Source organism: Macaca mulatta, chromosome 4 (genome assembly GCF_049350105.2).
Source record: "Macaca mulatta isolate MMU2019108-1 chromosome 4, T2T-MMU8v2.0, whole genome shotgun sequence".
Classification (NCBI taxonomy): domain Eukaryota; kingdom Metazoa; phylum Chordata; class Mammalia; order Primates; family Cercopithecidae; genus Macaca; species Macaca mulatta.
In genome coordinates, this window is record NC_133409.1 from 16,167,412 (window position 1) to 16,194,153 (window position 26,742).

At 41.2% G+C, this 26,742-nt stretch overlaps 1 protein-coding gene and 1 pseudogene across 1 annotated transcript in view; one reads left to right on the top strand and one right to left on the bottom strand.

Moving 5' to 3' along the window:
• Window positions 1-3,981: 3,981 nt before the first annotated feature.
• Window positions 3,982-26,742, top strand: part of SLC16A10 (solute carrier family 16 member 10) — a 138,677-nt gene continuing 115,916 nt past the window's right edge. Inside the window, 1 exon segment of the mRNA NM_001260620.1 lies at window positions 3,982-4,411. Coding sequence (NP_001247549.1) covers window positions 4,069-4,411 — 343 coding nt within the window. The 5' untranslated portion in view covers window positions 3,982-4,068.
• On the bottom strand, window positions 7,503-7,615 carry LOC114677799 (U6 spliceosomal RNA; annotated as a pseudogene).

Here is a 26,742-nt window from a genome sequence, read left to right on the forward strand (position 1 = left end):
GGAGGAATAGAGGTGTTTATACTTGTTCCTGAAATGAGGAGCAGGCCTTAAGCCTGCAGAACAGAGTTTGGGCAGGTAGAGGATGAATTGGTGCAGGCAGAATTTGTTGGCAGCAAAACTAATTAGTAGGTCATTATGATGGTCCTTGAGAAATGATAAGGAATCGTTAAGGAACCAGCAGCAAAAATGGAGAGTAGGGAACCAGTCAAAAGACCTTCTGGAGCTAGAGTTGACAGGATTGTATTTGAGGGAATCAGGGGAGAGGTATATCAGGAAGGGGACCCAGGTTTTAGCTTGGATTTGGGAGGATTAGGGGTAACACCAAAGGAGAATCAGGTTGAGGGGATTTCTGAAAGAGAGGTAAAAAAGTGGAGATGAGAGAGTTAATTCATTCTCATTTTTAAAGTGTACTTTTTGGCCCTATGTGGTGGCTCAAGCCTGTAATCTCAGCACTGTGGGCTCCATTCAATGCAGTGAGCCAAGATTGGGCCACTGCACTTCAGCCTAGGTGACAGAGCGAGACTCCGTCTCAAAAATAAAATAAAATAAGACAAAATAAAAATAAATAAATAAGACTGTCCTAAATAGGAGAGGTTGGTCTTTTGAAATAGAATAAGGAATCAAGTGGATTATTTGATTTAATAAATAAGTTTAACATAAACTAGAGATGAAAAGGCCTACATAAAGTATTGTTGGCATTTAGATTTAATGAGCAATTATACCTTTTTAAATTTTATAAATCTTTTTGTCTGATCTCAAAGCACTTAATAAATAGGAACTCATTAAAAACATACCATCACTGAGCTGAGTGTGGTGGCTCATGCCTGTAATCCCAGCACTTTGGGAGGCCGAGGTGGGTGGATCATGAGGTCAAGAGATACAGACCATCCTGGCCAACATGGTGAAACCCCGTCTCTACTAAAAATACAAAAATTAGATGGGCATGGTGGTATACACCTGTAGTCCCAGCTACTCGGGAGCCTGAGGCAGGAGAATTGCTTGAACCTGGGAGGTGGAAGTTGCACTGAGCTGAGATTGGGCCACTGTACTCTAGCCTGGTGACTCTAGCCGTCTCAGGAAAAAAAAAAATACCATCGCTATGATGTAGTTATAAGTAAACAGGTTCATATTTTCAGATGGAGAAGATGAGGTCAATCCAATAATACAATGTGAGTTATTGATTAGTGTGGACATAGAAACAGAAGGTAGTTTTCCTGGACACCTAAAACTCTGCTCCATTCAATAGCCTATTGGTTAGAAGTAAACACTCTTTTTTTTAAAGAGATGGAATCTTGTGTTACTTGAAGCCAGGAATTTGAGACCAGCTTGGTTGCTGGTCTCAGCAGTGTTGCTCAGGCTGGTCTCTAACTCCTGGCCTTAAGTAATCCTCCCACCTGAGCCTCCCAAAGTGCTGGAATTATAGGCTTGAGCCACCACACCTTGCCTCATTTGTTACAATTAATGACCCAATGTTGATACATTATTCTTAACTAAAGCCCACACTTTGTCCATATTTCCTTAGTTTTAATCTAATGTCCTTTTTCTGTTCCAGCATCCATCCAGGATATCACAATACATTTAGTTATCATGTCTGTTAGGCTTTTTTTTTTTTTTTTTTTTTTTTTTGGAGTTGGAGTCTCACTGTCACCCAGGCTGGGGTACAGTGGCACGATCTCAGCTCACTGCAACCTCTGCCTTCTGGGTTCAAGTGATTCTCCTGCCTCAGCCACCTGAGTAGTTGGAATTACAGGCCCACGCAACTATGCCTGGCTAATTTTTGTATTTTTGGTAGAGATGTGGTTTTGCCATATTGGCCAGGCTAGTTTCAAACTCCTGACCTCAAGTGATCTGCCCGCCTCGGCCTCCCAAAGTGCTGGGATTACCGGCATGAGCCACGGCGCCCAGCCCTCTTACACTCTTTTTGACTGTGACAGTTTCTCAGACTTTCCTTGTTTTTGATGACCTTTACAATAATGAAAAGTACTTAATGGGTATTTTGTAGACTGCCCTTGATTGGGATTTGTCTAATGTTTTTCTGATGGTTAGCCAGGGATTATGGGTTTTGGCAGGAAGACCACAGAGGTAAAGTACCATTTTCATCACATCATATCGGGGATACATTAGCATCTGGTTGAGGTACTGTATGCCATTTTTTGCACCCTAAAGTTACTTCTTCCCCCCACCCCCTCTTTCCATCCTATACTCTTTGGAAGAAAGTTACTATGCATACCCACACTTAAAGAGTAAACCATTGTATTTCACCTCCATGAGGGAGGAGTATGTTCATAAAGTATTTATATTTCCTGCAGGAGAGATTTGTCTATTCTCTCCTCATTATTTATTTAATCATTTACTTACATCAGTATTGACTCATGGATAATTCTTACATATGTGTGTGTTTGTGTGCATGCAAATATATAATCAATGTGCTTTCTTTGCCCAATAATATGTTGTGGACAACTTTCAAACTCAATAAATACAGATGACCTTCAGAACTTTTAGAAGTTATAAAGTAAGTATTTAATCAGTCCTCTACTGATTAAATAAAGGTACATCATACTTCCGAATTTTCCTTATTTCCAACAATACTGGGGTAACATCTTCATACATTCATTTTTGTGCACTTATGTGCCTATTCCTGAGTTTACTATTTTGCCCCCATTTCTAAGGCAGATTACACTTGACCTGTGTTCCCCATTCCACAACCAAGCACGCCTTGCTTTCCTTAGTTTATGCTATCTTCTCTACCTGGAATGCTCTTTTTCCTTGACCTACTGAAGTCGTATGTATGAATCAGGGCTTCGGCCAAAGGCTGCTTGCTGTAGAGGCTCTTCTACAGTGTTCTGGAGAGAATTTTAAGGGACTATCTCACCTCTCTCTTTTGTACATGTATTATAACACATCATCTGAGCCTCCTAGTCTCTCCCAGGACTCTCTTTCCTACCAGTTTATGAACCGATAGAGGCAGAATGTGATCGATCGCACTCATCCGTGTACTCTACCACAGAGGTGGGCACATCAAGTAACTAGCATATTCTGACTTTGATTGAAGCGAAGAATCCGAATAACAGAAATTAAGAAGCATCCTCAATATTGCATAGCAGGTTACTCTTCCTTCCTTTTACGTAGGATGGCACTCCATGCTTCAGGGAGACAGAGGAGTTGAATACAGGTTTTAGTTTTTGTTTAAAGTGAAAACGACTGTGATGTACTTGAAAAGTAATGCTTTCTAGCTGTCTGTTAAAAATATTAGTTGGTTGAAGATTTTGGAATTGCAGTGCAATGAAGACTGAAAATAAGCATCTTCGGTGTGCCAAATATTCATAAGGAAATTGTATACGAATGCAAGAGAATGGAACTGAAGTAATAAAATAAGGCCTCTGATCCTTCAGACGACTTCTTTAAGAAGCCAGGTGGCATAAAGAATCTTACATACTATAATTAGTACTGAGAGGTGAATGCCAAAACATAACACAAACACAATCGAGACAATGTTACTGTGACTGCGACGCTGTGTCGGTGAGTTGAGGCTAGAGTATTGCTCTCCTGAAGGCCCACCGAGCCCGCACCTAAGAGACGCGCCCCTTCTGCCCATGCTTTGAGGCGGGGTGACCCACACATCTGTGCCCCTCTCTGAGCGGGAGGAGGCCCCGTCGCAGACGCGCGCGCAGACGGCGTCTGCAGCAGGCACCTGGGGCCGCGCGCCGCGGGGCGCCCCGCCTCCGCTCTCCGAGGCCCAATCATCGGGAGGCTGTGGGGGCACGTCCCGCTCCCGGCCACGCCCCCAACCGGCGGGGTGGGGGGTGCTTTTAAGAACCGGCGACTGGCCGTGGGCTCAGTCGGGGGTGCGGGGCTGTGACCCGGAGGCTTCGGTGGCGATCCTCGAGGCGTTCGCGCGCGCCAGCTGTCCTCGCGGCCGCCTGCGCGCTGCCCGCCCGCCCGCCAGGGGCTCCGCCGCCCTCGCCTCGGCCTCGTTAGCCCGCCAGGAGTCCCGCAGCTCCTCCGGGAGCCCGCTGGTAACTCGCGTCCCTAGCGCTCCTCCGGCGCCTGAGGGGGCCGCCTCGGGCCATGGTGCTCTCCCAGGAGGAGCCGGACTCCGCGCGGGGCACAAGCGAGGCGCAGCCGCTCGGCCCCGCGCCCACGGGGGTCGCTCCGCCGCCCGGCCCGGGACCCTCGGACAGCCCCGAGGCTGCTGTCGAGAAGGTGGAGGTGGAGCTGGCGGGGCCGGCGGACGCGGAGCCCCATGAGCCTCCTGAGCCCCCCGAGGGCGGCTGGGGCTGGCTGGTGATGCTGGCGGCCATGTGGTGCAACGGGTCGGTGTTCGGCATCCAGAACGCTTGCGGGGTGCTCTTCGTGTCCATGCTGAAAACCTTCGGCTCCAAAGACGATGACAAGATGGTCTTTAAGACAGGTGAGGCGCGGCGCCCGCCAAGACCAGCCTGGGGGACCCGCATGGGGCCCCCGAGCGCATCCCGCGTGTGGGCTGTGTCTGCCTCCGAGTGTGCATGTCGGTGGGTCCTCGTGCCAGAGGGTGCGAGCGTGGGGGGGGGTCTGTCGAGTTGCAGACAGAGCCTGCCGCTTCTGGGGCCTCGGGGTGCCTGTCTTTATGTGGAATCCAGCTGCAGAGCTGTGTGTTTGCAAGCAGGTTGCAGAACTTACTTGCCGAGATCGTCCTCCTTTCCCCTCGGCAGAGTAGACACTAACAGTCCACAGGAATCCTTCCTTTTAATGTTTGAAAACAAACAGAACCCCAGAACCTTCAACCCCACACATCGCCCTGTCATTTTTGTGGTCTCTTTCGTGACTATGCCAGTTGTGTAGTTCTTCATCTGCCTTCCTGGGCCGCAGAGGGGTGTGCGTATGTTGGCGGGGCGGGGGGTGGAGTTTGGAGGAATGAAAGAGATTTGTACGAAGGTCACTGGAGTTCCGAAGGGGGCCCTGCAAGAGTCAGGGTTCCGTGCCTTCCCGCCCCCCCCCACCCTTTTTTTGCCCTCTGGGCTAAATGTAGAAAACACGGGACAGCCGGATTAGGGACTGGGATGAGGAAGGTGAGGGGTTGCTTCTTCCCTCCTCCTGTTGTGTTTTTTGACATTTTTTTAACCATATAGTAAATTAGATACAAATGGTGCAGATTCAGCATTTTCTCCCTGTAGAGCATTATTATGACTTTTTGGCTGATTAGGCAAAAAACAAGTCTAAGACCTTCTGCATGACACTTTAACATAAATTATTTCACTTTATCCTGCAAGGTGAGCATGGTCAATCCCATTTAGATGAGAAAACTGTAGCTCAGTGAAAGTGTCTTGGTGGGTAGTAGAATGGCAATAAAACACATATCAACTGACTTCAAGGGCTAAGTGATTTCCATTACTGAATCAACCTCCCTCCCCATCATTTGGGGCAACTTTATATGATTAATAGTCTTTTTTTTTTTTTAACCTTGATTTTCTATTATTTTTAGAGCGAATATTCCTTAGGTCTTTAAGTATGCATATAAGAAATGGGCAAGACTGTAATAAATTCTAAGACAAAAGTAATGCTGGGTTATGTTGAGAGTTTTAAAACCATATATAAATACTATTATACTATTTGCATCATTCTGCAACTTACTTTTCTTCCATTCCGCATCATGTTTGTGACTTATCTACATAATACCTCAGTGTGAACTGATAACTCAAATTCTTTCCATTTTAACTTACATGGTTTGCATTGTTTGACTGTATTATACTCTATGCATTCTCCCTTTGATAGGCATTTAGATTGTTTCCAAACTCATTCTAAACAATGCTGCAATGAATATGCCTGTATACTGTCTCTTTATGCATGTGAATACGGTCCATATTTAACCTGGAATTTCTGTTCTTTAAATAGCTATTGAAACTGCTGTGGTATGCAGGTCAATGGGCTAGGTACAAAAAGTGTTAAAAATGTAGTAACATGTACTTAACCATTTAAGGAAGGTAATCATGGTAAAGTTTAGCAGGGGAGATATGCATATATAATAGTAAACAAAAGTAGTTTGGTGTCTTTTCTATGTGAGTATTGGGTGTCAGAGAGAAAAGCCCCAAAAAAGGCAGAATTGACAGAGTTAACATTTAAAGACTAGTTCCAACATTTACCATATTCCTGCCTGGGATTACAGATTTTTAATGCCGTCAAGACAACAGCAGTCGTTTGTTTATCATCATTTTTGCAAGTTCAGTTAAGTAGATCCTTTGGTGTCTGTGGGTGTTTTTTGTTTTTTTGTTTTTTTTTGAGAGAGGGTGAGCAATTGCCAGAGAGAGACCATAGCTTTGCCAGGGATCAGAATTTTGCAGTGTCAAAGTCTCTACCTACTACTTGTCCCCAAAGTTCCAATTGGCTACAATATCCCAATACTGGGTAGCTGAAAGTGAGGGAAGGAACCTAGTTTTTCTTTTGCACTCTGTGAAACTTTGTGTTTACCATTTTGATGAATATCTTCTTTTTATTCAGTTCAGTCTTTGACAATTCTTATAGTCTTGTTTGTGTATGCGTGGTTATATATCATACAATCAGTTGTACAGGTGTGCTAGTTAAATGTGTGAAGATCTTTGTGCTTCTCTGCCTGACTGCTGTATATCTACATCTGGTTGTGCCATTGCACAAGGGTGCCAAACTAAGTGGGGACTGAAAACCAGCCTGGGCTCTGGGTGCCCTTTGTCTGATTCCTACAGAAGGGCCCTCTGCACTTGTAATGGTCCTGTATAACACAGCATCTAGATTGAACAATGGCCATTACTTGGGTGCTAGGTAATACATATATGACTGATAGATGTTAAGGGCTGAGGAAGAAAACATTTAAACTTAGTGCTGAAAAAATGATTACAAGATAGTCTTTAAGCCAGTTATTGTTGAGATCTCTCTCTCTTCCCCTGTCCCCTACCCCTTTCTCTTTCCCTCAGTGCACAGACACACACAAAGGTGTTTCATAAAGTCCCTCATCTACCACAGGCACTATTTGAGAATATCTGCTTTGAAGTTTGATTGTTCACGCTTTTTCACTTTGATATTCGAATGCTGAGTCATCTGTGATCAAGCATATGCAAGCTTCAAATACATGCCAAGAAATATCTGGAATTTGTTTAAGCCTTTTATTTTTCAAAGTTTTGGTCTATTTCCTATTACCGTACTCATGATTGATAATGCTGGTGTTAGAGTACAGCTAGTTCTGTCTCCTTGTTTCCATTACCTTCTTTACAGCAAGTGATTAGCCTAAGGATATACAGGGAGGTGGTGGTGGAATGGAATCTAGGTCTCCAAATGATGGTGCACATTTCTTCAGTACTTTCCTGTGGCTAAGCACTTTAAATGCGTTCCTATTTAAACCTTACTACAATTCTCTGATAGACTTTGTTAATATCTTCCTTTTCAGATTTGAGAACTCAGGCTTACAGAGTTTAAGTAAGAAGTGGAGCCAGAATTCAACCCCAGGCTTATCTGACTCTAAGAGCTAGGATTTTTATTTTATTTATTTATTTATTTAAAATACGGAATACTCCATGAATTTGCATGTCATCCTTGTGCAGGGGTCACGCTAATCTTCTCTGTGTCATTCCAATTTTAGTAAATTGTTGTTCAAAGTGCTGCTGAAGCAAGCACCAGGAGTTGGGTTTTAATCATTCAACATATTGCATTGACTAGATAACATTCTGCAAATACGATGTTCTTTATGTTGTTGATTAATTTAAGTGTTAGTGATTGGTTGAGTGCTCTATCACACATTCTGGGATTAGAAAGAAGGGTCCTTGTTTCTTGGTCTTACTTTGTGGTGAATAAACAATTGCAAATTATTAATATCTTGAACTATGTTTCTGAAGTGTAGAGAGACTTCCATAGAGGAACAAGACACTTCCATGTGCTGTTCAAGCAAAAGTCTGGGGTTTCCTTTGGAGAACCATTCTCTTTTAGATTGATCCACAGCAGGACAATGTTTCTAGGCAGAACTGAGGAGGAGCCTTTCTTAGGCTCACTTCTCTTCAGGGGTCTGTTAACTCTTCCCACGCAATGGATAATGTACCCGAAATTTCTCAGGAAAGGGCCTGAAGAAGTTCATTCACACTAAGTATAAGTGAGTTTACACATCTTACTGTTAATTCTCTTTCTACAGATGTTTACCAAGTTATCTAACACGCTCTGTTTTGGGCTCTGTCCTGGGCACTGGAGATAATGACTGAGAGAGGAAATGTCAGCTGTTTCCAAGTAGCTTAGGATCTGTTGTGGGATACAAATTAATAACAGACCAGAAGTAATAGAATATTTCCCTGAAGGATTTTCAATATAACAGGACTCAATTTTATTATAAAATGCTGAAATTCTAAGGTCATTTCAACAGGTGGTGGGGGTGGGGAAGGCATTTGATGCCTCTTTCTCTATGGTTATAAATCTCACTTGGTGAAATTAAGACTTTGGAAAGGGGAAGTAAGCTGACTCCAAGTTGGGCAGTACAACTATTGAAAAATGCTGACGGCATCACAGTCCCATTATGGTGCCCAGCAAGCTGCCGATGACATGGCACTCAGAGGAGTGTCTCACATCCTGCTGTGTCTGAGGGAGCAAGCTGAACTTGAGTTGTCTCTTTTTTTTTTTTTTTTTTTTTGAGACAGACTCTCGCTCTGTTGCCCAGGCTGGGGTACGGTGGCGCCATCTCGGCTCACTGCAACCACAGCCTCCCGGATTCAAGCAATTCTTCTGCCTCAGCCTTCTGAGTAGCTGGGACTACAGGTGCGTGTCACCACACCTGGCTAATTTTTGTACTTTTAGTAGAGACGGGGTTTCACCACATCGGTCAGGCTGGTCTCAAACTCCTGACATCGTAATCTGCCTGCCTCGGCCTCCCAAAGTGCTGGGATTACAGGCATGAGTTGTCTCTTTTTACTTGAATTTTTACCTGTTCACATGTGCATGCTTCTTGCTTAGGTAAGAGGAATCAAATGCTTTGGGGAAGAATAAAAGGAAATACAATTAAGTGGAACATTGTTTTTCCTTAGAAAGTGTAATTTTGGGCTGGGCGCAGTGGCTCACGTCTGTAATCCCAGCACTTTGGGAGGCCGAGGCAGATGGATCACCTGAGGTCAGGAGTTCGAGACCAGCCTGGTCAACATGGTGAAACCCCGTTTCTACTAAAAATACAAAAAATTGGCTGGGCATGGTGGCGGATGCCTGTAATCCCAGCTACTCAGGAGGCTGAGGCAGGAGAATCGCTTGAACCTGGGAGGCAGAGGTTGTAGTGAGCTGAGATGGCGCCACTGTACTCCAGCCTGGGCAATAAGAGCGAAACTCCATCTCAAAAAAAAGAAAAGGAAAAAAGAAAATGCAACTTTGTTTTAACTCTGCTAGATACTGGAAAACCCATGGAACTAATGAAGAGCCTAGGGTTTTTTGTTTGTTTTGTTTTGAGATTGTGCCATTTCACTCCTGCCTGGGTATCAGGAGAGAAACTCTGTCTCCAAATAATAAATAAATAAAAAAGTGTAAATCAAAACATCAGCAATTCAGTAGTTTGAAAGTAGATTATCAAAAAGGTCCTGAAAGGGAGGCTTTTTGGCTGTAATCTTTAATGCAACTCTACACTCCCTGTATGGAGACGGAGTCTCCTATTTCTTTTTAGGTAGTTACAATCGCAAAGTAGGATTTTCAGTAGCATTTAGGGATGAATGAATCTTGCGGCATCTCTCCCTGTATCTTGCTAACCCCTCTGAAGCTTCAAGTCAGTTAGTGCTTCCTCAGAAGTTGTTCCCTCCCCACCATGTTTTCACATTTGCAGTTATACTGATATCCACATCGTACAGTTGTATATGACACCTAGATTATAGGAAATTTTGGCTATCGTTCAGAAGTTAACTGCTATGTTTTGCCTTTATGTTAAAGAGATATTGTTTTGTTTGGTAGGAAAAGTGGCCTGCATAGCTAGCCATTTCTGTATCTTAGAAAAGTTTTTAGTAACAGTGTTTTGTTGAGCTAGTTACAGTGAACAAATAATCTGGTTCATGGTCTTACACATCTTTCAATACAAGAAAAATACCTGATTGTTATTTACACTGGAAGAGAGGTAGAAAAGCTAAGAGAACTCACTTATGGCAATAAACCAATCTAAACTACCTGCTAAAATAAGTGAGAAGTTTATAAAAATGGTTCTAGAATTTTGGAATAATAGTGAGTATGATGTGGGCATTTCATACTTCATTTCCAGAATGTTTCTGGATTCAGTGCAAGACTGAATAGCGTATATAGTGAATTCTAATTAAATACAACAATATGAGGTTCCTGTGGTGTTTTTTCATGGAATTTTATCAATAAAATTAACTGCTGAAGGAACCCAATTAGCCAAAATGAAAAGCATAACAAATTTTTTCAGGAGTGATTTTGAGGTGTCTTTTAGAATAAATTGTACTCTGCTCTTGATGTGATTTGCTACATCTTTTTGTCACAGTTCCTTGAGGCTCAGTCCCTGGCTATGTACTTGCTTCACTTTCCTACCTTCTTCCATCCACTGTCTTGGGGCTGTTATTTTCAAATCTCATCTCTGTGTTCAAGACCCTTATTTACTATTTCTGGACAGTTCCATTTGAGTGCACAGGTATATCATACTAAACTAACGTGAACTTATTTTTCAGCCACTCCATACAACCTTTCCTTACTACCAAAAATGACAGCCCATTTGTCAGCATTCTTCTGAATCCATATTCCTCCTTCTCAATTCTCAGTACATGATACCTCTGGTTGTTTAACTCAGAAATCTGGAATGTATCTTAACTTCTTATTTCTCTTCCTTCCTTACCTGTTTTGTTAATCAGAGTTTTTTTGTGTTTACCTTCTTAATGCCTCATAAATCAGTTCCCCTTTTCTTTCACTGCTGTGTCTTAATTCATGCCTTCAATTACTTTTTATTTTATTTTTTGAGATAGGGTCTCACTGTGTTCCCCAGGCTGGAGTGCAGTGGTGTGATCATAGCTCACTGCAGCCTCACTTTTAGGCTCAAGCAGTCCTCCTATCTCAGCTTCTTGAGTAGCTGCAACACCAGGCACGTGCCACCATGCCCGGCTAATTAAAAACATTTTTTTTGTGTGGAGATGGCATCTTGCTATTTTGCTCAGGCTTGTCTTAAACTCCTGGCCTCAAGTGACCCTCTTGCCTCAGCCTCCCAAAGTATTGGGACTAACAGGCGTGAACTACTGTGCCTGGCCACCTTCATTACTATTGGCTACAATTAGTCATAACCCCTTAACAGGATTGCTTGTCCTCAGTTGTACATCTGGGTGATTTTTCTAAAAGGCTGGACCATATGATTTTTCTGTTTAAATGCCCAGTGACACTCATTACTTTTAGGAAAACGTCAAACTCCCTACTCTGAAGGCGTGCAAGTTCTGGTCCTTGCCTGGCACTCTAGCCTTGCCCCTGCCTCTCTCCCTTATTGGTTTTTGTGTTCTAGCCAACCTGTAGGTGTTATACTGGCCCAAATTTGTCTTGCTGCTTTTTGCCTCTGTGCCTTTGTGTGTGCCACTCCTGTTTTCAGTGCGATGGTTGGTCCTTGTGAGATTCTGATGAAAGGGTTGGCCATTTTATTCTTTTGTCACAATCCTGGGACACAAATAGTTATTTTATGCAATTGTTACGTATTTGATGCTCTTGGAATATTGGGGGTAGCTACATTTTGGAGTTTTGAGAATGAATTCAAATAAGTTACAAATTATGTTTAAAGTGGTAGACAGAGAACCTGATTTCAACCTATTCTAATAAAGCAGTCCGTGAAAGCCATTTTAAAGATGATCTGTATTTGTTAAAGTGGCAATTTTTATATTCCCTGATATGGTTTGGCTGTATTCCCACCTAAATCTCATCTTGAATTGTAGCTCCCATAATCCACACGTCATGGGAGGGAGGTAATTACCCAGTGGGAGGTAATTGAATCATGGGGGCAGGTTTTCCTGTGCTGTTCTTGTGATGGTTAATAAGTCTCATGAGATCTGATGGTTTATAAAGGGCAGTTCCTCTGCACACTTTCTGTTGCCTGTTGCCATGTAAGACATACCTTTGCTCCTCTTTCACCTTCCACCATGATTGTGAGGCCTCCCTAGCCATGTGGAACTGAGTCCATTAAACCTCTTTTTCTTTATAAATTACCCAGCCTCAGATATTTCTTCATAACAGTATGAAAATGGAGTAATACATTCCGTTACCATAAAGAAAAGGCTTTCATGTACATTATTTTTTAGAGTAGCCTTGTGGTATGTCATTACCTCCATGCATAGATAAGAAAGTTGCAACTTGCACAGTATTAGGATTGATATCAGTATTTACTTTCATTAAGTTGAACTTAAGAGCAGCTTTTTGGCTGGAAAAAGATTGTACTTGTGTCAAAGTTGTCCTGAAAGTAAAATCCTACCCCTGTCCCCAACCAGAAACTATTTACTACATATTTACTTGCATGTTCTTTAGAATATTCTCTCAATAGTGTCTCCTACTTAAGTCATTAGAAATGCTGTGATGTCATTTTTGGAAAAGAATTCCAGAGTTATCACCACCTAGCTAGAAACTGGTCTTACATTCAAATTAAACAAGCAAACCTTAACAAAAACAAGCTAAACCCTAAACATAACTTGAACAGTCCGCTCACCACAGTTCTGAGCACCTGCCTTGCCTGGTGCCACCCACGCAGGGACTGTGGATGTTTTTATTGGCAGAGATTCAGAACAGGAAACTCCAGCACACCTGGGAACTGCGCAGACCCACCACATGAGAGAGATAGCCTATCAATGGCTGGAGGAATGGAGGAAAGCAGTGCTTTCAAACGTACATGCCAAATGTGTGTGATCATACCTCTTTGTTAATGTGCCTTCTTTAACAGCAAGAGTAACTCCTCACCTTGCATATAGGAACTAAAAAAAAGTCGACGAAGAAATGGCTTGCCTTATTCTCAAGGAAGAAGTCTTTTTTCATTTCACTAATTTTTAATCATGGGCATAAGTATGAAATACATATTAGAAATACTGTATATGGACCAAAGCAATGTTTCCTTTGTGGACCAAAGCAGTGTTTCTTTTTTCTTTCTTTTCTTTTCTTTTTTTTTTTTTTAAGAGACAAGGTCTTGTTCTGTTGCTCAGTGATGTGCTGAGGCATTTGAAAACAGCTTGGGCAATATAGGGAAACCCCACCTCTACAAAAAAATTTTTAAAAATTAGCCAGGTATGGTGGTATGTGCTTGTAATCCTAGTTATTCAGGAGGCTGGGGCAGGAGTACAATTTTTTTTCTAGCCAAAAATCTGCTCTTAAGTTCAACTTAATGAAAGTAAATACTGATATCAATCCTAATACTGTGCAAGTTACAACTTTCTTATCTATACATGGAGGTAATGACATACCACAAGGCTACTCTAAAAAATAATGTACATGAAAGCCTTTTCTTTCTGGAGTGCAGTCAGTGATGTGATCATGGCTCACCATAACCTCAACCTCTTAGGCTCAAGGAATCCTCCTGCCCCAGCCTCCTGAATAGCTGGGATTACAGGCATATACCACCACACCTGGCTAATTTTTAAAAATTTTTTTGTAGAGGCGGGCTCTCCCTATATTGCCCAAGCTGGTTTTGAATGCCTGAGCTCAAGTGATCCTCCAACCTCAGGCTCCCAAAGTGTTGGGAATACAGGCTTGAGCCATTGTGCCTGGCCCCAAAACAGTGTTTGTAACTCCCTTTGTCCCCTCTTGATAAACTAAAAATCTCACGGTACTTCAGAATTTTGTTGCACACATCCAACTGTAGTTTGCCTTTCCTTGTGAGTGGCAGAAGACAGTGTCATACTCTATATCCATCAGCCAAAATTTTGTCAAGCTTTACTTTTATTTTTAAAATTTTTATTTGTTTTGTTTTTTTTTTTTTTTTGAGATGGAGTCTTGCTCTGTCTCCCAGGCTGTAGTGCAGTGGCGTGATCTCGACTCACTGTAAGCTCCGCTGCCTGGGTTCAAGCGATTTTTGTGCCCCAGCCTCTAGAGTAGCTGGGACTACAGGCGCGTGCCACCACACCTGGCTAATTTTTTTGTATTTTTAGTAGAGATGGGCTTTCACCATGTTGGTCAGGCTGATCTCAAACTCCTAACCTCAGGTGATCCACCTGCCTCGGCCTCCCAAAGTGCTGGGATTACAGGCATGAGCCACCATGCCCGGTCAAGCTTTACTTTTAGTTATGTTATGGATATAATTAGAATTATTTTCTTGTTCTTTAAATACAGAATTATAATATTGAATGTGTGCTTTTAAAAAATTAGTAAATGTACCCCTCCAGAACTTCTGATCTATGCCTCTTAGTGAGTGAGGGGAGCTGTGCTGCTTTTCTCCTCCAGTGCCCCCACTTAAGAATTACTCACTAAGGAGTTTTAAATTCAATTAAAGGTATGCTTTAGATAGTGAAGTCTAATGAAAGGTCAATGATTACATTAATGGATGAAAGTCCGTTGTACCTAGGGAAAGGTACATTGGTCTGCAGTTTAGCCAGTACCTAGTTTTTGCTAAAGAGTAAATTGCAGCTGGGCGGGGTGGCTCTTGCCTGTAATCCCAGCACTTTGAATACCCTAGATGGAGGCCGGGTGCCGTGGCTCATGCCTGTAATCTTAGCACTTTGGGAAGCCGAGGTGGGTGGATCACTTGAGGTCCGGAGTTAGAGACCAGCCTGACCAACATGGAGAAACCCTGTCTCTACTAAAAATACAAAATTAGCTGGGCGTGGTGGCGCATGCCTGTAATCTCAGCTACCTGGGAAGCTGAGGCAGGAGAACTGCTTGAATCTGGGAGGTGGAGGTTGTGGTGAGCCAAGATCGTGCCGTTGCACTTCAACCTGGGCAACAAGAGTGAAATTCCATCTCACAATAAAACACAAAACCCTAGGTGGAGGGATCGCTTGAGTCCAGGAGTTCAAGAACAGCCTGGGCAACATGGTGAGACCCCGTCTCTACTTTTAATTAAAATAAAATTAACATTAAAAAGTGTAGTAAAACTTTTAAAAAGAGTAAATTGTATCAGCAATGTTCTGCCTGTGCTCAGAAAGTCAAAATTTATATTCGTGTTGCATTTAGATTGGATGCAAGACCAATTTTGAGATGTGTTTTAATATTATAAAAATAGAAAACTGCCTATTCGTTAAATGGTGATATTTATTGACTTTTCTGTGTAGATAAGTATTAATGTCAAGTCAAGTAGGTTAGTCTGGAGACTGTTTTTATTAATAAAAACCTTTTCATCTTACTAATTACCCTTTTTATTAGTTTTGCCTTTATGTTGCAACTTCAAATGGCAGTATCTCAAAGGATTTACATTTGTCAATGGTTGTTTAAACAATGACATTCCACAAAGTTAATTGATGTTGTAGTGTGAATGGGGTAAGAAGTTGTCATTGTTGTCCTGTAGTAATGTAGCACTCAAACTTTGACAGGAGGACCCCTAACCATGTAGTTATTGACCTAAGTACTCGTCCCCTAAAAGTAAGTTTTTTTTTTAATGATAAATATATGGAGTTTTAGTTGTAGGTGTTATGTTTTGTCTCCTTCTAGTCAGAGAAAAATGTTACTTGTGGAATAGGCTCAAACTGAAAAAAGGACCTGATTTTTAATAAGATCAGATCCTTTGGCCGTATTTTGATGTTGGTTCAAAACAAAGATTTAATATCGGATGCACAATTGTTAAGAGCTCTGTAATGTAGTAGTAACACCTGAGCCTCAGCCAGTGACTACACATTTTTTGTTCATTTTTTACAGGGGCAGGGCAGGGGAGCTGGTGAGGCATAAAGAAGGGTCAGAGGAGATAATAGACTTATATTTGTATTTTTATGCATAATTATATAGGAAACATTAAATCTAGAGTTGATAAATAATTTGTATGAATGTATTTATTTATTTTTGAGACAGGGTCCTGCTCTGCTGTCCAGGCTGAAGCGTAGGGGTGTGAATACAGCTCACTGCAGCCTCGACCTGGGCTCAAGCTATTTTCTTGCCTCAGCCTCCTGAGTAGCTGGGACCACAGGCGTGTGCCACTATACCTGGCTAATTTTTGAAGTTTTTTTGTAGAGATGGGGCCTCACCATGTTGCCCAGGCTGGTCTTGAACTCCTGGGCTCAAGCAATCCTCCTGCCTTGGCCTCCCAGAGTGTTGGGATTATAGGTGTGAGCCACTATGTTCGGCTGATAAATAGTTTCTAATCTAAAAATCCTATTTTGTATGGAGAGGGGAGGACAAATACGCTATTTTTGCCACATTTTGTTGCTGGCCAGAATCTCAGAGGGTTTTTACCTGCATTAAAAATGATTAAGGCAGCCAGGTGTGGTGGCTCAAGCCTGTAATCCCAGCACTTTGGGAGGCCGAGACGGGCGGATCACGAGGTCAGGAGATCGAGACCATCATGGTGAACACGGTGAAACCCCGTCTCTACTAAAAAATACAAAAAAAAAAAAAAGATTAAGGCTGGGCGGAGTGGCTCATGCCTGTAATCCCATCACTTTGGGAGGCCGAGGTGGATGAATTGCTTGAGCCCAGAAGTTCTAGAGCAGCCTAGGCAACATGGTGAAACCCCATCTCTATGAAAAATACAAAAATTAGCTGGACATGGTGGCAGGCACCTGTGGTCCCAGCTACTCAAAAGGCTGAGGTGGGAGGATCACCTGAACCCTGGAGGTCAAGGCTGCATTGAGCCAAGATAGCTCCACTGCCTGCCAGCCTGGGCAACAGAGCAAGACCCCATCTCAAAAAAAAAAAATTATTTTTTTTTCAGCATAGACAAAGCAGGGGAAAGAAAAGATTATGTTTCAAATGTCTATTTAAACTACTACATTTAAAGTAATACTTTCTAATGATTTAAACTCTAGATTAGTCTATTTACAGGTCACCTGGAAGATTCTTTATAAAACATGAGAGTTTATCACTTCTTTCAATACATGTGTGTCTGTAAATGATGCTCAATAGATCTGAAGCCTGAACTTTCTGCAGAAATGTTGTGCAATTATCTATAGATGTTTACTTGAATCTAAATAAAAATAAATTATAATACATTTGGTTTTATTGGTTTTGAATCTGTAATTATTTGGGGATTTGGATTTGGTTTATCTACAGTTGTCTTTTTTTTTTTTTTTTTTTGAGATGGAGTCTCACTTTGTCGCCAGGCTGGAGTGCAGTGGTGTGATCTGGGCTCACTGCAACCTCTGCCTCCTGGGTTCAAGCGATTCTCCTGCTTCAGCTTCCCAAGTAGCTAGGATTACAGGCATGCGCCACCACGCCCAGTTAATTTTGTCTTTTTAGTAGAGATGGGGTTTCACCATGTTTTCCAGGATAGTCTGAATCTCTTGACCTCATGATCCACCTCAGCCTCCCAAAGTGCTGGGATTATAGGTGTGAGCCACCGTGCCTGGCCTACAGTTGCCTTTTTTTACTCACCCCCACAGATGAGGCATTATAAGGAGCTTAGCTTTCCTTAAAGAATATACTCTCCTTAAGCAGTTTTATCAACAAAGCCAGGGAATGTCAAACTTTAACACTTGTACTTAAATTTATAACTGATGCATGTATGCATATATACATACATACATACATGTATATGTTGTTATATATGTATAGATATCATCAGTATAGATAGTCTATCAGTATAGTAATCGTTTATCTGCAACTCTTGGGGTTCTCTCTTGCTCTCTCTCTCTCTCTCTCTCTCTATATATATATATATATATATATATATATATATAATTTTTTTTTTTGAGACAAGATCTCATTCTGTCACCCAGGCTGGAGTGCAGTGCTGGGATCATGGCTTACTGCAGCCTTGACCTCCTGGGCTCAGGTGATCCTCCCACCTCAGCCTCCCAAGTAGCTACGACTACAGGGGCATGCCACTACACATAGCTAAGTTTTGTATTTTTTGTAGAGGCAGGGTTTTGCCTTGTTGCCCAGGCTGGTCTTGAAATTCTGGGCTCAAGCAATCTGTCCACCTTGACCTCCTAAAGTGCTGGCATTATGGGCCTGAGCCACTGCGCCCAGCCTAGATTTTTTTGAATTGTAAAAAAGTAACCTGCTCCCTACTGAAGTAAATAGAGTTAAAAAAAAGTAACCTGATACAGACACCTGTATTTTCTGACACCCCTGGAAGAGTCTCAGATACCCTATAATCAAATACATTTACATTTCTGCAGCAAAATACATGGATAAGTGAGTTAAATAGAGACCATTCACGTCAGTTCAGATAAAGTTTTGCTTCTAATTAAATGTTCATATTCTCTTACAAAAACTTTGGGTTTGGGTTTTCAGATTTGCAAATAAATAATTATGAATTATTATTTTTTTGAGACAGAGTCTTGCTGTGTTGCTCAGGCTGGAGTGCCATGGCACGATCACGGCTCACTGCAACCTCAACCTCGGGCTCAAGCCATCCTCCCACTTCAGTCTCCCAAGTAGCTGGGACTACAGGAATGTGCCACCATGTCCAGCTAATTTTTGTATTCTTAGTAGAGACGGAGTTTTGCCGTGTTGGCCAGGCTGGTCTGAAACTCCTGGCCTCAAACGATCCACCTACCTTGGCCTTCCAAAGTGTTGAGATTATAGGCATTAGCCACTGGGCCTGGCAGAATTATACATTTATATGTAAATATTTGCTTTTGCTTTCTGTTTTTCAGTAAACATTTTTTAAGGTACATTTTTCTGTATCACTTAAGGCACCTGCTTAATTGTTTCAGTAAGTGTGATGTTCTACTATATTGGTCTACCTAGGTTACTCAACCAGGCCTCCTTTGTTTCTTGAGTAGCAGGCAGTGTTATGCAACATATGTAGCGTATCTGTATATGTCGTTGAACAAATTGTTTTTTTCCCCTCTCTTGGATTGCTTCCTTGGGTGTACGTCCAAAAGTGAGATTACTGGTTCAAAGGGTATGAACAACTTTATAACACCTGTTACACATTGCCAGATTATTCTTTAGAAAACTTGAATCAGTTTATTGTGCCACCAGTGATGTGCGGGCTTCCTGAAAACGCTACCAATGTTTGGTTTTATTTTTATTAGTATTTGCTAATTTGATAAGTACCAATGATATTTTTTAAAGTAATTTAAAAATCATATTTCAGTGCTTATAAGTCTGTGTATCCAGTTTTTGAGCCCTTCAGAAGCAGCAAATGACCTGGCAACTATATATAATATTTGCAAATACAAGAGGACATATACCAGTGAATATATTAGAGTAAAACTTCATTCCCATAGGTAATGAAGGAAAGCTTGAGATTATCTTAGGCTTTAGATTCTCACCTGACACATCTTGGCAGGTAGGTCATGTCCTTGTTTCCTCTGCTGTCTTAGCTCAGGTGTTGATCAAGGTCTGTCTTAGGGTGGGGGAAAGGAATGGAAATAAACCATGTAGAGACTTGGGCATGAGGACTCTGTGATTCTTCTAGGTGGCATCTCATCCTTCAGAGGATCAAGTCTGCAAGAGTAGTCATATCTTAATCTCTTTCAGTGCTATCACCTTGCATCAAGGTCTCAAGCTAATTCCATTGAAAATTTTTTATTAATTAATTTTGGGGTATGATTAAAAGTTTTTTTGCATTTATTTGTTTATTTTTATGAGACAGGGTCTCGCTCTGTCACCCATGCTGGAGTACATGCAGTTGCACGCTCATGGCTCACTGCAGCCTTGATTTCCCAGGCTCAAGTGATCCTCCCACCTCAGCCTCCCGAGTAGCTGGGACTACACGTGCACGTCACCACATCTGGCTAATTTTCATATTTTTTGTAGAGACGGGGTTTCACCACATTGCCCAGGCTGGTCTCAAACTCCTGGACTCAAGGGATCTGCCTGCCTCAGCCTCCCAAAGTGCTGAGATTATAGGTGTGAACCACCATGCCCGGCTCCCCATTTAATTTTTTCGTTGTTGTTTTTTAGATGGAGCTTTGCTGTTGTTGCCCAAGCTGGAATGCAATGGCACGATCTCAGCTCACTGCAACTTCCACCTCCTGGGTTCAAGCGATTTTCCTGTCTCAGCAGGAATTGCCAGTATCTGGGATTACAGACACACGCCACCATGCCCAGCTAATTTTTGTATTTTTAGTAGAAACGGGGTTTCACCATGTTGGTCAGGTGGGTCTCAAACTCCTGACCTCCGGTGATTCACGTGCCTCAGCCTCCCAAAGTGCTGGGATTATAGATGTGAGCCACCATGCCCAGCCACCCATTTAATTTTTTGAGCACAAAATATGTACTAAGAGCCACACAAGAAACTAATTTGACTTATTCCATGCTCTTGAGAGGTCATGAGGGGAAAAAGAATGAGATATACTTAAGTAACTCTGAGAGACTATGCTGTACCTGCTAAATGCTGTGTAAGCAAGATTTAGGATTTTGGAGGAAGGGAGAATGACTTCTGACTGAGCTGACTAGAGAAGGCTTCAGTTTTTGAGTTAGGTGTTACGAGATTGGGAGACTTTCCTCAGCACATCTAACAGAAGGTTATCCGAGGTGAGAGTGTAAGGCCTGGGCAAGGGCCAGGAGGCAGTTCTAATACTAAATGTTCTGACCGTGGTTGACTATGTATTTTAGGTTATTTTGTTTAATCTATCCAGTAATCCTTTCATGTAACAATTATGATGTGTGTGTTTTAGGTGGAGCTACTAAGGCTAGTAAGTAGTGAGGCTGGATTTAAACTTAAGTCTCTAGCTTCATGGCCCAAGTTCTTTATACTTGACCCCACAACTGGGCTTATTAAGTGAATGACAAGGAGTTTGGTTTGTCTAGGGCCCAGGATATGCAGTGAAAGGTCATAGACTATAAGCCTGGAAAAGAATGGTGGAGCTGGGAGATGGAAGATCTAAATGCTAAGGTAAGCTTGGACATTATTTAATAGAGGCAATGGGGAGATACTGAGGATTTCTGAAGAGGGTTTCTAAGTAGTGCTTTAAAAAGATGTCTGGGTTGCAGAGGCAAGAAATAGGAAGAACACCAATTACAAAGCCCCGACCGAAAGCCAAGTGAGATTTGAGGGGCAGCCAAGGAAATGGGAATGAAGGGACAGATGTGAGGCATTTCAAAGGATAGACTGCAGGAATTCTGGGAAAGAATGAGTGTGGACAGTGATGAAGAACACAGAAACAGCATTGATGCCTACATCTGGAGCCTGTGTCTTAATAATTTTTGATCAGGGAGTCCTACAATACATTTTGTATTGTGCCCCACAAAATCATGTCGATAGCCCTAGATGGTGCCATGGACAGGTATGGGGCATGAGGAGAAGGAGTTGCCAGGGAAAGGCTGGCTCACATTTTAGACATGTTGAGCATTAAGGGTCAGCAAGACATCAAGGGTGATGTCAGGCAGGTAACTGGAAATGCAAACTGGTAGTCTCAGAGTGACGCTGAGTCCAGTGGTGGTACTTTGGAAAAAACATATATCTCTAAGAGGAACATGATGTAATAGAAACCCAGAAATCCTGCCTTGAGTGGACTCAGGGGCTGCTTCTAGGTAGTTTAGTTCATTTCTGCTGAAATCATTATATTTAAAGGTATGACCGCACTGAGATGGCCACTGTAGCTGCTGCCACATCTTAGCGTTGGTCTTAAAAAAAAAAAAAAGTAATAAAACTTCCTTAAAATGTCTTTCTAGCCTTTAGATTTCTCTAATTCAGGTTTGTGTCTTCCCAAGGGTCAAAATTTTATTTTTACTATCCGTATCTTAGGTATTTCCAAAACTTTGTCTTAAGACTTAGTCATCTTTTCCCTTCAATTTGACATGACCGCTAAAGACTTTTGGCATGTACCCTCCTCCTGTCACTTGTGATGTAATTAAGTTGGTCTGTAAGTCTTATTTTTAAGATGTTCTAGACCAAGAGACAGTGAGAATAGCTTAGAGCCATTTCAATTAATTTATGTATTTTAAATTTAAAGTATTGACAGTGGTGAAAACCTGTTCAACAAGCAGATGATGTTATATATTCAGAGTTTAGTAACTGAGCCAACTACTTCATTCACAATTCAAAATGAAAACAGCTAATTCTTTTAAGTAAGTGTAGATTCTACTCTTTAAAAGAGTTATCTAGGAGAGCTACTATAATACTATTATAGAATAAGTGAAATTAAATTACCTGAATAGGACTGGTGTACAATATTGCACAGTTTATTGAGAAATATGGACTGTTTTTGCATATTCATAATGGACATTTGAGGTTTGCTAGGGGAGGAGGTGTCATCTTTACGGCACTTTCTGGCCGGGAAGGGAGTCAGTCCTAATTGAGATAATAACTAGCCACCTGGCCACACGCAAGTGTATTTTGCCTTAGTTACCTGTCACACAGTGAGCAGTGAGACCCAAGTAAGAGAGTGTCAAAGTACTTTTCAATGCATAAAGCACTACAGATCCGTCCAACACCGTTGTGACTGAGCAGGCTGGCACGGTGCCTGTGTGCGGGCGTGTGTGCTGACTCACGTGCTGTCCTGTGATCTCTCAGGGCTCAGGTCCTGAATTGCTCTCTTGTGATTGAAGCCCAGCTGAAGGTGCTGGAAGTGCAGTGACCCTGGAGGAAGAACCAGTAACAGCAGGGGGTGGATGAAAGGGAATTGATAGTTGTGCAAGAAGAGATATCTGCCCTTTTTTGTAAGCCAAGACACCTTTACCCTTGCAGTAATTGTTTCATCTTTTAATATCATTTGGCTTCATTTACAAAATCTGTATTAAAGCAAAAGTCAGTGTGTAAAGTGGTATTTTGACCACATTTGTCTGCTATTATGCCTTTTGGGTGAACTGAAGTATTGGCTTGCTGATCAGTGAATATGTTTTCTAACAATTACAGGGAAGGGAAGAAAAGGAAAGTCCAACTAAAGCATTTTTCTCCTCCAAGTTTGAAAAATAGAAGTCATACAATCTTTTAAATTCCATGCTAACACATCAGACAAGAAGAGACTTGATAGTAGTAAAGGTTGGGAATCAAAAGAGCAATGTCAGTTTTTGATATTGACTTCAAAATATGGTGTTCTATAACTTAGTGTTCATTTGTTATGTGTATGGTATTATAATTAGTTTTGTGTATGTGGTAGTTTTTTTTATACTTTGATTAGGAAACAGATATTGAGCCACTTCAAGAGGCAGACTATTTTTGAAAAAAAAAATCTGATAAAAGTCATGCTTAATCTAGTTAATCTGTCTTCATCCTCTAATTCATCAAGATGACTTTGGGTGTCTGGTGGCAACTGCGAATGGGTTATGGAAGAATGTCAAGGCAATGTAATCCCCATTATTTATGGTTACTTAAGAGGATAAATTAATCAGTGGGCACTAATCTTTGGATAATCACTCTATTGAGCTGGAACTATCCTTATTTTTTTGGAAAGCAAGTCAGTGAGTTAGAACTGTCAAAACTGATCAGCTTTTCTAAGCTTAATGATAAGTGAATAGAAACTAGTTGCCTTCAACCCTTTCCTCCCTGCACTGTAGCATGATCATTCTGTAACTCTGGAAATGGTTTATGGAACAACAGGGAAAATATGTTGATACACTGTCTTGTGGTAGATTTTCAGATAGGCGTTAGACAAAGATCAGAGCCTTTCCTCTAGCTGGGGATTAACAAAACTGCCTTCATAGGTAAAGGTTTGCACCCTGTGTGTGCATTTTCAGTTACTAGAATTAGGCAAGTTAGTGTTATAAAATTGGTTTGAATATGGATTGTTCAGGAAGTGAGTCTTTTGGTGGCAGCAATTCTGTTATGCATTAAATAAATACATATTTTGAACTAGTCAACATTGTTTAAGTACTGTATTTATTAGATGGTGGGGGTGGGGGTGGGAATAAAGAAACGTGTGGGGGTCTTGGAAAAGTTCATGGAAAAAATGTACACTATGAAAAAAAACTGTGCATGGATTTCAAAATATTTTTGAACCAACATCAACTTGTACTAACTTGTTACAACATGTCTGAACAGTTCGAGACATTAAGAAATGATATGGCACCAGTTTTTAAAAAGCCCCTATCAGGGCAACATGGATTCTGCTAAAATTGAAACAAGAACAAAATCAAATTTATGGTGGTGCTTGGGTAGAAGGATGGTGAAATCATTGATGCTTTACAAAAAGTTTATGGGGACAATGCTCTAAAGAAACCAGCAGTTTACAAATGGCTAACATCCTTTGAGAAGGGACGAGATGATGTTGAAGATGAAGCCCACAGCAGTAGACCATCCACGTCAATTTTCAAGGAAAAAATTAATCTCGTTCATGCCCTAATTGAAGAGGGAACTTTCAATAAAAATTTCAAACAAGTGGGATTAAGATCCTGTGGCGTATGTCCGAAGGATTGTAATAGGAGAGGAAACATGGCTTTACCAGTATGATGCTGAAGACAAAGCACAACCAAAGCAATGGCTACCAAGAGGTGGAAGTGGTCTAGTTAAAGCAAAAGCAGACTGGTCAAGAGCAAAGGTCATGACAAGAGACTTTTGGGATGTTCAAGGCATTTTGCTTGTTGACTTTCTGGCAAAGAATGATAATATTTGCTTATTGTGAGTGTTTTGAGAAAATTAGCCAACATTTCAGCAAAACCAACAAACAAAAAAAACACCCAGGGAAACTATACCAGAGAGTCCTTCTCTACTAGGACAGTGTTCCTGCTCATCCTCTCATCAAAAAAGGACAATTTTGCAAGAGTTTTGATGGGAAATTATTAGGCATTCACTTATAGTCTTTTTTTTTTTTTTTTTTTTTTTTTTTTTGAGTTGGAGTCTCACTTTGTCGCACAGGCTGGAGTGCAGTGGCACGATCTTGGCTCACTGTAACCGCTGCCTGCCAGGTTCAAACAATTCTCCTGCCTCAGCCTCTCGAGTATCTGGGATTACAGGCATGATCCACCACCTCCCGAGTATCTGGGATTACAGGCATGATCCACCACATAAAATAAAAATATTTTTTGTATTTTTAGTAGAGATGGGGTTTCACCATGTTGACCAGACTGATCTTGAACTCCTGACCTCAGGTCCTCAGGTGATTCGCCTGTCTCAGCCTTCCAAAGTGCTGGGATTACAGGTGTGAGCCACTGTGCCTGGCCTGACTTACAGTCTGGATTTGGCTCTATCTGACTTCTTTTTCTTTCCTAATCTTAAAAAATCTTTAAAGGGCACCCATTTTTCTTCAGTTAATAATGTAAAAAGAACTGCATTGACGTGGTTAAATTCCTGGAACCCTCAATTCTTTAGTGATGGACTAATGGCTGGTATCATTACTCACGAAAGTATCTTGAACTTGATGGAGCTTATGTTGAGAAATGAAGTTTATATTTTCATTATCTTTTAATTTCTTTTTTAAATGAGTTTTTTGAAGTCCCCTTGTATACATTTTAATCCTCAGGGAATAAAGAAAGGAGGAAGTCCTAGCCCTGTGCTTTCTGCCTAGGTACAGTGTCTGAAAGACAGACCAGTATTCACCCTTTGAAATTTGAGGTTTCCATTCAGGAGGTTCTCAAAGAGAATAAATGAGATTGCTATGCAGGTAGAATCAAAGAGCACACGGCTTCTTTATCATAATCAAAATAATGCCATTTTCACAACAAAATTCACCTGCTTATGTACATTGTAAATCATTGCCTTGATAGGCTTCCCAGAGATAAAGTAATTCAGCTAAGTATTATTTCCAATTATAATTTTGTGTCATTATGAGCAACACGATACTATATATGGGATTGATTCACCGCAGAACTGAAATATAAATTAGGTCTTCAGAAAATAAACGTAGATTTAAAAATCTTATTTTAGAAGCCTCAATTAATTAAATGTAATTAATTTTTAAAAATCAGCTTTATTGAGGGATGACTTAGATATTATATAATTCACAAATTTTAAGTGTACAGTTTGATAGTTCTGACAAATATATACAATCATGTAACCACCATCACAATCATAATATAGTAGTGTGTCCATCACCCTAGGATGTACCCTCATGATGCTTTTTACAGTTAGTCTTTTTCTCCTATATTCTGGCTCCTGAAAACTTGATCTGCTTTCTGTCACTATAGCTGTGCCTTTTCTAAAATTTTATATGAATGGAATCATACAGTGTGTTTTCTTTTGCATCTGTTTTTCACTTAGCATGATGCTTTTGAGATTTCTCCTTGTTGTGGTATGTATTAGTAGTTCATTCTTTTTTATTACTAAGTAGTATTCCATTGTATGCCTATGCCACTTTTTTTTTTTTTTTTTGAGACAGGATTTTGCTCTGTCACCCAGGCTGGAGTGCAGTGGTGTGATCATGGCTCACTGCAGCCTCGACCTCCCAGACGCAGGTGATCCACCTGCCTCAGCCTCCTGAGTAACTGGGACCACAGGTGTGTGCCACCATGTCTGTCTAATTTTTAAATTATTTGTAGAGATGGGTGTCTCTGTATGTTGCCCAGGCTGGTCTCAAACTCCTGGCCTCAAGCAATCCTTCTGCCTTGGCCCCCAGAAGTGTTGGAATTACAAGCGTGAACCTCACACCTGGCCTTCCACAATTTTTTATCCATTCACATATTGATGGATATTTGGGTTGTTTTCAGTTGTTGCCTATTATGAATACAGCTGCTATGAACATTTGTGTGCAAATCTTTGTTGGGATGTATGTTTTTATTTCTCTTTTGTACATTAAATTTAAATTTTAATTTTGTTCTGTATTTGTCTGTATTTTTAAATTTCTCAAGTGGGTAATACTGTGTACTTTTTTTTTGAAATTAAAAAAATTGTGGCTGAACAAGGAAATAAAA